This window comes from Vidua macroura, chromosome 28 (genome assembly GCF_024509145.1).
Source record: "Vidua macroura isolate BioBank_ID:100142 chromosome 28, ASM2450914v1, whole genome shotgun sequence".
In the NCBI taxonomy this organism is placed as follows: domain Eukaryota; kingdom Metazoa; phylum Chordata; class Aves; order Passeriformes; family Viduidae; genus Vidua; species Vidua macroura.
In genome coordinates, this window is record NC_071598.1 from 2,696,732 (window position 1) to 2,707,896 (window position 11,165).

The following is an 11,165-nucleotide window of genomic DNA, read 5'->3' on the forward strand; positions in this document are numbered from 1 at the left end:
TGCTGAACTCCAGATTTCAAACCCTTCCATGTCAGCGAGTTCCACAAGGAAGTTTTCTAAGCTCCCCCAAATACACACAATTTTTACAGTGCCACTTCACGGTTTAACAAACTGCTGTTCTCCCCATTTATGTTATTGACCTAAAAACTATCAAAAGAACCTAAACCTGGAACTGAAACTGAGTAATACACAAAACTGTTCTACATTAAATTGCTCACAATCCCAAACCTGTCAGATTTAATGTTGCATTTTTGCCTTTTTACCCCTCCCTTTCTCCCTACATTTCTACAAAAAATATTGCTCTTTTGTTAAAGAACATTACTGAAGCTGCCAGGTTGCTCAAAGCTTTATCTGTCTCAGTAATCCAGTTGGATCCCATCCCTGGTGAGGAGAGAATGTTCCAGGTGCACACATGGGATATTTGTCACAATAAAAACAGAATTTCATTTTTAAAATAACATAAATTTTGTCAAGGTCCCCAAATGGCGACATAAACAGATAACCAGTGAGAAACAGTCTCTGATGATTCAAAGTGAAAAACAACAAATTTGGGATGCTTTTGCAGGAAAATGAGAATTCATCTCCTACCTGTCAATGATCACAGGGTCAGATGGAGTCTCATTTCTGTTGCCACAACTTTTCTTCTCACAGCACCGACTGGAGAGGGAAAGAAAACCAAAATTAAAGAACCACTGGGACAGCTGAGAGCAAAGAACCAGCTCAAAGTCTGTCAGAAAACCTTCAGCGCTCAATATATGCCTGGAAGGGTAAAAATTCTGCTTTCCAGAAGGGAAAATTAAGGGAATTGAGTGCCTAAGTCCTGGCTGGTTTCAGCTGGAGTTTGGCACTTAGCTCCCTGTAATCCATTCTGAATTACCCAGCCAGAAATGAACAGCAGTATGGCCACACTTGAGACTGAGGTGATATTTATAAAGGTCTAATAAGTGATTAACAGATGTCATAATGTCATTACAGGCAGGACCAAATGGGTTATGTGGGGTTAAAAGTCCATCAAAAGGTGTTAGAACTGACTGTAAGCAACCTAATGGTTTGGTGTATTCCAATATTATTTTTTATATTACTGTATTTTTTTTTCTTATTAAATATCTAAGTTTTATATGGTGACTTCAGCACTCTATGAAAAGCCAGAAACTGAACATATTTAGATCTTACAAAGGATCTAAAGAGATGCTTTTCAGGTTGGCTTTGCAATCCCTTTGCAATTGTTTCAGTGATAAACCTTTAGATTAAGTATTAATTTATACATATTCAATGATAATATTAATTATAATAAATAATAATGAAAATTTTAAAATCAAGAGACAGTTCATTATTTCAATTGATATAATCACTGACATGGATGATGCTCCTGCACACACAGTGGCTGAGTACTGGAGTTAAACAGACTTTAAAAACAGTCCTTGCTCTAGAATCCTCACTTTTAATAATCTGAAGCAACAGAGAAGATTTAAGCTGTTTTCATGCTCAGGTTTTTTGTTCCAGTCAAAGCCAACATGGGATGGGGAGGATGGAGGCACCCGAAAGTTTAAAAAGTCTCTATCAGAAGTCCCACATCCCTCAAAAGTCACCATATCAGATGTCTTTCTAGAAGATGTTTTCCATGTTTTGCAGAGGTTTCTGTTCAAATTTACACATATGGGATGAAGAAATTTTGGTGGGCTTTTGTACAGGGGTGCTTAATACATTTGCAAAATTATCAAGCACTCTGCGTATCAGAGCTTTCCAACTGGGGAGCAATTCCAAGCAGAATAAAATAAAGAAAATTTTTTAAAGAAATTAAATAAATAAATATTAAAAGAATAAATAAAATACTTGAATTCATTAGAGGCAGAATAAAATATTAAAGTGGGGAATTTTTTTTATATGCCTAATATTTAATTATAAAAGCCTAAAATGAGCATTTAGACAGAAAGCCCTCTTTCAGCTATGAAAAATCCCACCATTTCCTCCAGTTTCCAGGAAGTTCCTGCTCTGGGGCTGGAATTGCCCAGCCAGATGAGCTGGAAGGAGCAGATCTATTTGAATAGCAGCTCTAACTGTTTCAACATTCCTTCATTCCCCTTGCCTCAAACCTGAACTTATTCATCGATGCTACTCCTTTTAAAATAAAAGGATATACTAAATATTTAAAAATCCCTGGGGCAGCCCCTGTAGCTGCTGTAAATTGTCATGGCTCCATCGACTTCAGTGCAGCTCTGGTAATTCACACCAGCACAGAACATCACCCTCCCTCCTTCTCCCAACTTTATTTTAAGTGCATCTTTTATGGATTTCACTGCCCAATCAGTGTTTAGAAAGGATGGAGTATTTTTATACCAGGAGCCAAAATGGGAGATTCTTTCTAAAGGAGAAAATTATAATAAATCCCCCAAAAATGCAGAAAATCCTCTCAAAGGAACATCAATTTGGGATGTATTTTGACATGTCCAGTATAGCAACACATGGAAAATAACATTTGGAATAAAATCTTTGCTGCTTTACAGGCCATTCTAATAAAGAAAAAAAAAAAAAATCTGTAGTGATTCCAGGGATGGTGCCGCTTCTTGGCAGAGCATTTAGGATGAATTCTGTGAGACTGAGCACAATGTGGCTGGGTTCAGAAACAAGTGCATCTTGTTTTATTTCTATTTCCACTATTATTGCAGTTCTGAACTTTATATTTGTATTATTCAAATATTTTCCCTCTAAAACTGTGGCTTGCAGCTGAAGTTCTCCAAATATTTTACTGATATCTACATTCCTATCAGTTGGGGAAAGATCTTTGTAAGTGATAGGCTTTTTCCCCTTTGACCATGGTACTTTCTGAGCCCAAATACGTGGGGGAACAAAAAAATCTTGATGAGGGAGAAGAGCCACTTCCAGTGAAGGAATTACTGTTTGCACATAAATCAGAGTGGGACTGAGGATGTTTCAGCCCAACATTTTAGCAAAATTACCTCTTAAATCCCTATTTCCAAGAGGTTCACCCCATATCCAAGCAGGAACAATTCCACTCGGTTGATTTCAGAAGTGCTGTCTGTAACAGAATTGACTGGTTCCAATTTCAGTCCAAGCCAAAACCCCCAAACTCTGGTGGTCCAGGATCAAGACTTCAATATTCTCTTCAAGCAAATTATTGGCATGACTTCACCAACATTTACATTTCTGCTACAGTGTTGGGCTGGGAACACACTTCTAGAGATGCTCATTTGCTTAAGAATATCAAGGCTTAGGATGATTTTCTACATCTTTTGTTGTTTTACTTTCCCCTCTAGTTAGATCTACTTGGAGAAAATGATGGTTTATATTAAGAATGGTCCAGAAAAAGCTTAAACCAAACCCAGAAAGTTCCCAGAGACAACCCCAGCCCTATAAACTGAGCACCCCAGAAACCTCATGTCAAAGCCAAATTTCCATCCTTTCCCCTCCTTGTACTTGACTAAAATGGTTGTAAAAATCATCCCTCAACTTCTCCCCCTTCACCCCAACACCAAAAAAAAAAAAAAAAAAAAAAAAAAAAAAGTAAAAAAAAAAAAATCTGTCTCTAATTTCAAACTCAAATAAGCTCACAGCATGGTGGCCTTTGTTTTGTTTTCTTCTGCCCAACTCCTCCCTGCAATTGCATAACAAAAGTGTCTAAATTCACACCATCTGGCCGATAAAGACACGGGCCCCAGTGGCCGCCTGGCCCAGCTGATTAGAGCTCCCGTCTAGTCTGAGCCTTGTGGCGAAAGTCACAGCTGTGGGGCTCACTCCACTCAATACAACTCTGTTATTAGCCAGCTGTAGACCCTGAGACTACTTCTGTTCGAATTATAATACCTTTTAACCCTCTGAGCATTGAGGGCGTAGGGGGTTGCTGGCAGCAGCATAACAACGAGTTTCCTCTTAGTGAATAATTGGAAGAAAAGGAAGAAGATGGGGGGGGGGGGGGGGGGGGGGTGCGGGGGGGAAGTTATTCCAGGAAAGGAAGGTGTTTTACCTTGATTTCCAGCTCTTTAGGATTGTGTTACTCCACACAAACACACCTAATAGAAACTGTTCCTATTAGGCCATAAGAAGGAAATGGAAAAAAAATGGGGATTGGAAATGAATAAATCGAGCCTTGCACTGGAAGCCCTGAAAGCACTAATTATTGAGAGCTGAACTTTCAATGGCTATGACAGATTGATGCAGCCGTATCAATATTTAGACAACTTTCCTGCTAAGCAGGCATCTGTCACCCTCTGAGGGAGAGGCGGGCACTTTCGGAGGAGCTCATCTCCACACAGCAAAAAATATCTTCATGTATGATTCTGTACAGAAAAATCCTCCCCGAAAAGCCCTACCTTCAACCAGGGAGGATTGGAAGAGGAGCAGAAAGACAGACAGACCCTTCTTGTTTTCCTTTTCAGAAGCAGTAGGCATCAATTTCAACAGCAGAGTGGGTACAGTGCATTAAAATTTTATGTACTGTTCCTAACGCAAACTAAACTAGAGGCTTTAAAAATTGATGCTGCCACTTAAGCAGCAGACAATGAGGAAGATTTGATTATTGTACTTAAAAGAAATAAAATAAAATGTCAAGTTTAACTAGAGTTGGAGCCATTCCCCTGGCATTATTCAAAGTGATGTGTGTAATGCCTCTTCAGAATACATAGCATACTGCTCCGAGATACTTCAGGAAAACACGACATTTAAAATCAAATGTCTTCATTAGGTTACAGAGTGCTTTGGATTCCCTTCACTAATCTGTGTTTTACATGGGAAGGACATCCCTGAGTTGTAATTCTTCCTTGGTTAATCTATCAAGCAGCAGAGCTGAGAATAATCAGAATAATAGCTTAGATTTGTGCAACGCTACCTTAAATCAAGCACAGAGGAGGTTTGCAGGCATCACTGGAGCTCTGAAATATCAAAGCTGAGCAGAGCATTTGATACTATAAAGGCAGGGAGAGGAAGCAGGAGGAAAGCCCAAATTAATTCTAAATCAAATATGACCATTTGGATGAGAAGGTGCTGAAATACTTGAACTTCCAAACCAGAACTGTGCTCTGTGCAGGGAGAATGGAGACAAGAAATGGGCTCACTGCTCCTATGTTATCACAAACCGCAACCCAATTGCACAAGAAATCAGACTTTTCTTCTCTAATTTTCACCTGGTTGTAGTGAAACCTGTCAACAACACGGATCCATATATACATATACATAAATAAATAAATAAATAAATAAATAAATAAATACACAAGTTCTAGATGTGCCAGAAAGTCACTTATGCACCTTTGATCTTTGCCACTACATCACCAGGCCCTTGTAAAGCTCACCCAATGCATCCCTCAGATGCGATATACATTGTGTTTGGGCATAAATATGAAAATACCGGTCAAAAGCTAATTTACTTAATGAGAGCTACACACAACAGAGAATCAATACATTTGTTTCGTACTGAATACCTGATTCATATTATATTAAAAAGTAATGGAATTGTTGACATAATTAAGTACTGAAACTAAGACTTCCCCTTGATAAAACTTCTACCCAAATAGGCTTGTCTCACTCCTACATTAACATAAAAGTCTACTTTAATAAAAAAATAAAAACAATCAAGTCGCAAGCTGCGCCATTAAAAGAAGCAACATTGAGTCCAACAGCTTAACCCTCTCCCACTGATACAATAAATCACAAACTGTGTATAATAAAGGTCACGAATGGGTTTTGCCTCTTGTTTTATGAATGTTCTATGCACATTTTAGCACATATTAATTCAAGAACATTGACTGTTTGCATTATTATATGTATTTTTAAAAATTTAATTACCCGAGAACAGGAAAAGTGGTAAGTTACCATGGAAGCACAACATACATACATAAGGTACATGTAAGTTCAGACTTATACAAAAGTTATTAAAAACATCCTCAAGTCATTTCACCCTCTAATTTATAAATTTAAATGCTAAAAATAGTGTCCTTTTTTTTGTTTTAATTAAAAAGTAGAAGGCCCCTAAATATTGTTCACATGTAGAGAAAGGAAGGGTTTGAGGGTTTTTTCTTATGGGGTCAAACTGCCCAAAATTAAAGAACATTAATGATGCCACTTTTAATTAAGAAAATTAAAATATTTCACCAAAGGAAATTACATTAAGAGCATCCTGCAGTTTCCAGGCAAAAATATATAAATTAATTCATTCTCATAAGGTGAGCAGAAATTTTATGAGCAATAAGTATATAAAAGTCTTGATTTAAACAACACATGCAAAGGCCTACTTTAAACAAAAACAGTGCAGCTGTGGTTGCTGAATCTCCTGCAGGAAAAATAAATAGCAAAAAAAATAGGAAACCTCCACCCAAATATCTGTTTTGAACCCAAGCAAGCATTACCCACATAAAGAGAAAGTCTTCCTACACAAAGACCCTCTCTGAGCCAACAACAAAATAAACAAACAACAAAATCAAACTCTCCCTACTTAAAATTTCCTTGGAGAGGCTCTTCCAGCATTTTGGGAAGCAAAGCTCACAAATGATGTGTTAATGAGATCATCTTACCTGCACATGACTTCGTGGGTGAGCAACACTCTGCACATCTCGGGGTTCTTGTTCTGGCCTTCATAAGTTATAGGCTACAAAAATTAAGAGAAGGGGTAAGCCAGGAGCATCAGGGGTTATTTAATCCTTAGACTATCCACATGTGAGGGGAAGGGATTTTACCACTGCTCACCATCACCTGCAAATAAATACCTTCCCCTTTATGTGCAGGGAAAACAGCTTTACATAAATATTGCTACAAAATGGATAAAACCCAACAGTCTACAGAGGGGAAAAAGGAGACTTAAAAGAGCACAGTTTTCAATTACCCTCCAAAACAGGTCTGCAATACAGCTGAGCAAGAGACCGAAGTGAAGCAGAAGAGGAAAAACATGCAAGGAAATGTTGAGCAAATAGGAAGGATGAGGTGGGAGAGGACAGCATGGCACAGATCAGCCCTGCTCACCTGCTTGGTCACAGAATCAATGAGCCTCACATAGAGATCCTGTTCTGTCCTGACACCTAGAGCGAGGGAGAACAGGGATAAATAACATTCTACAGGCATCTTGCCCTAAGAGCAGCAGAACAAACCCATTTAGTGCCATATTAGACACCCTTGGCATCCCAGGTAAGTTCTGTTTCCCAAGCCCATGTAAACTCCAGGGCCCATCCCTGCACTGAAGGGGCCTCATGCAAGGGAATTTCAGTATTTTGGAAATCACAACACCTACAGCCAGACCCTGTCTCACTGCACAGCCCCCAGGAGGTGCCAGGGAAGGGCACTCACCGTTGCTGTAGAGGAGCTGGAGTTTGTAGTGTGTGCCATTGTTCGTCTTCTCGTTGCCTTGCTCCTGAAAGGGAATTTGAAAGAAGGGGGGGGAAAAATCCTTCCAGAACTTACACTTGGCACATTTAAAATGCAAGAGGTGATAATCATGATGGAAGTGACAACAAAGTTGATTAAAATTCTAAGAGGCGAATCCACTGATTGGGATGTATTAACCTTCCGAGTGACCCAGGACAAACTACAAAGTACTCCTGACATCTTTTCCTGTAGGAGCTCAAGAACTTCTTTCCCTCTCTTCTTTGCCATTATGCTCTCAACTTTTTCAAGAGAATACATTGAGAAGAATTTGTGCATTTAAAATCATTTCATATAAACCAGACTGACAGCAGGAAAACACAATGGCTTCTGATTTTAACTGTGATCATTGCTTTGCAATAGTGTTACTTTGAGTCAAAATTGATATTTATTTCCTGAAGGCTGTGTTACAGGGATGTTTCTTACACATTTTTTAAAATGTAATTTCCTGTAAGATAATTATTTATCATTCACAGTTCAAAAAATCTTGTTCATGGCTAAGAAAATAATTGAAAAAATGCAAAGTGGCCAAGACATGGAAATAAAATCCAAAAACAAATGCTTTTCAAGTCCTGCCATTGACTTTGGAGCCTTAGGAAATACATATAACCACACTCAACGATAATCTGACATATTTATCAGGTCAGATTCCACTTCTGTTTGCGTACTAAAACCTGGCTGATGTGGTAGGTTAAAAAAGCCAAGTGCATTTATCTGCCATAAATTTTATTTATTTCAGTTTTAGTGGATGAAAGAAATTCGTGATACAGAGCACAGGCTTCCAACCCTTTTTAACTACAGCAGCACACACAGGGTTACAGCTCTACCACAGCACCTGAACCCTGACCAAACCATGTTGTATTTTTTTAGGGACAACAAGTATAAGAAGCTGGCAGCTCAGCGAGGGGAGAAGATCAAAATTGGAGAGGAAAAGAGGAAGAAGAAGAGTAAGGAGCCTTACTTTATCATTTTCTACAAAGTCCACAAAAGCTGTCCTCTCTATTTCCACGGGCTGCCCCTGTCTGTCGTAGAGAGCCAGAACAAAGTGAAAGAAATTGGATTTCCTCAAGTTGGAGGGTGGCTGCTTTTCAAAGTGGGCTCTGGACAAAGCTACTCCGCTGTGGAGGAAACACACGGGATGGGGTGAGGGAGGAGAGACAAAGACATTACCAGGTTGTGCAGCAGTAACGGCAAAACAACAACAGAAAAGACAGAGCACGTTCGGACTGTCTCTTTCCACCGCCGCGCTGCAGCCGGGCGGGACGGGACGATGGTCACTGGAATCTGAATTTCGGCGTGGCCCCGCTCCCTGCATACCCCGAGAACAATGCTAATTTACAGAGAGGGGTTCGTGCAAAAGGCAGCGTGTGTTTTCCTTCCTCCGCTTATTTCCCTGCCTGTCACCGCTGCTTGCTGGAATGCAGGAGGGTGGGAAGTGGCTGTAACGTGTCAGAGGCTCTGGAAGTATTCTTTGCACATCCTGGTCCTGGTCCCTTTTCCTGTCGCAGAAAACAAGCGACCCTAAAAATCTTTCCTACGGGCAGGATGTCAACACGGGGGCACCTCCGTTTTGGTCAGAGACAACGACTTTCGAGCAGAGCAGCCACTTCCCTCGGCAGCGAAGTTTGACTTTAGTAACTGACTTACTTGAAGTGATTCCTGCGAATTGAATGTCTGATTTAAACTGAAAGAATTTAGTCTCGGGTTAACCAACCCCTGAGAAAATCTTGTCCCTGACTGCAGAAAACGTTGTGATGTTTCCCACGCATTTCCCGGCTTCGAACGATTCAAATGCTTCTGTTTACCCACGATATGCCTGACTGCAGCTTTACTTCTTTGTTAAATTAGTTGTAGTTCCCTCTCCCTAAAGCCAATTTCGACTTACCGAGAAGAAAATAGGTGCACATGAGCACCTCCAAATTACTTAATAGACAGATTAAGTCTATGTGCCAGACTAGATAGGAGCTGGATAGTTTTGGGTTTTAGTCCCCAGAATAGTTCCACAGCACTGGCAAAAGTATTTGACTCTTTCAGAAAACTACAGATGTTTCCCTGTGTTTTCCTTGCCAATGAGGTACGGTGTGAACTCACCGCATCCGCCACAACTGCGCCTAGCTTGGGGATTCCTCTCATTCTGCGTGTAAAAATTGGGATTTATTGGTTTTTTAGGAATATCTGGGAGAAAAACCTGGCGATGCCAGCAGGCAGCACAACGCGGCTGCACCTCCACCGCTCCCGTGAATTGGAGTCTTGTCAGGAGCTGTTTCCTTTTACTTTCAGTTTCCTCAAGGATAAACCTCTTCCCCCTCGACCGTATTTATTAAACGCTCTATCGACATTCATAAAACTCTGATAACTCCTCCCATGGCGCTTGGAAAACCTTGCTGCCAGATCAGGCCGTGGGTGAGGGCATGGATGTATTATTTCTAAAACATCCGTTTTATCTGAAGTCCCCTCTGCTGTTTCATGCCTTTCACCTTGTCTCTAATACTGAATAAAATCCGGCTTATTCCCGGGGTTCCCAATTTAGCCGTCCCCGACGCTGCTACTTTCTTTTTTAACTTTTTTTTTAAGTTATCCAGAAAGCAAGGAAAAAAAATTACCCAAAAGAGTTTTCATCGTCTTATCCCTAACAGGAAGAGACCTGGATAACTGTCCTGTGCCGACTTGGCTAGGAAGAGAAAATAAAAAGGGGGCATAAAGGGTGATAACCCGCCCAAACAAGTAGAAAGCAAACAGCCAGGCCCCAGTTTCGGGATGTTCAGAGCCATTTCAGCTCAGCAGAGACCTCTCGTACGCTCGGGCAGGTGCTCCAGGCGGACAGGCACGGGACGGCCGCAGGTTGCGGGATGGCCACGGGGATCCGGTGTGCCTGTGCCCTCCCCTGCTCCCTCAGACCCTGCTCTGCCTGCCCTGAAACCACGGGTGAAGATTTCGGCAATGGCCACCGTGAATTAAGCAAAACAAGATGGGCCGGGGGAGCTCGGGTTTGACATCTGCATTTAAGTTAATTCTAACTTGGTCCCCTTCTGTTCGGCTGTCTGGCCCAGCAAGCAGGGAGGAGTACCCTGGATCGCTGGGAACAACAAATCCAGAGCCCCACACATCTTCCTGGGGCAGAAAATAAAAGGGTGATCCCGTCTCGCTGTCATCAGAGCCCCGCACTGGGTTTTAGGACTCCTGATGCTCTCCGGTTTTGGAGCGCTGCTGCCTAGCTCTAGCTCCAGCCTTCACTTTTCGCTGACTGGAGGAGACCGGGAGGGGGACAGAGAGGAAAAAAATACATTTAATATCAGATGCAAACAACAGGGTATAATGAAAAGATTTGCTTAAAAAAAATAACAAGCAGGGGGAAAGTGGGAGAGAAATAGTCAGTTACCTTTGTGCGGCTACGTTTGCATCCACAACCCCAACGTTTCTGACCCAGGACCTGACGGAATCCATCTCAGAACCTAGAGATTTATCTTTCAGAATTGGTCCTCTTCCTAAAGTATCTTGAATTCCAAACATTTAAAAAGTCTATGCCAACTAGCAACAGTTTCCTTTTGGGAGATAAGGGAGAAGGAAAAAAAAGAAAAACAAAACGACGCAGCCTTTGAATCTGACACACAAATCCCACGAAAGTGAAGTTCAGCTTTAAAACCAACTTCTTCTGCTTTTTAACACTACGTGGTTTTATCGCCTTCAAAAGGGGAAGAAAGTTTTTCCTCTTGCCAAGTAAAAGTTACGCTGTTTCAGTCTTGCCTGGTATCATCATCCTTCACACGCAGACGAGGGAGCCGCATCCAGAAACCGATCGCCGC

General features: G+C 41.0%; 1 protein-coding gene across 9 annotated transcripts in view; it reads right to left on the minus strand.

Annotated features, from left to right (window-relative positions):
• The window catches only part of EBF2 (EBF transcription factor 2), a 120,513-nt gene extending 109,641 nt beyond the window's left edge, over positions 1-10,872 (minus strand). For 8 of the 9 annotated variants that reach the window (XM_054000557.1, XM_054000551.1, XM_054000550.1 and 5 more), the window contains exons 1-6: positions 10,742-10,872; positions 8,324-8,480; positions 7,288-7,351; positions 6,967-7,022; positions 6,522-6,595; positions 589-657 (exon numbers count right to left, since the gene is read on the minus strand). In XM_054000557.1, coding sequence (XP_053856532.1) covers positions 589-657; positions 6,522-6,595; positions 6,967-7,022; positions 7,288-7,351; positions 8,324-8,480; positions 10,742-10,872 — 551 coding nt within the window. The remainder of the gene's footprint in view (positions 1-588; positions 658-6,521; positions 6,596-6,966; positions 7,023-7,287; positions 7,352-8,323; positions 8,481-10,741) is intronic. The other variant, XM_054000554.1, reaches the window with a different exon arrangement.
• Positions 10,873-11,165: the final 293 nt, after the last annotated feature.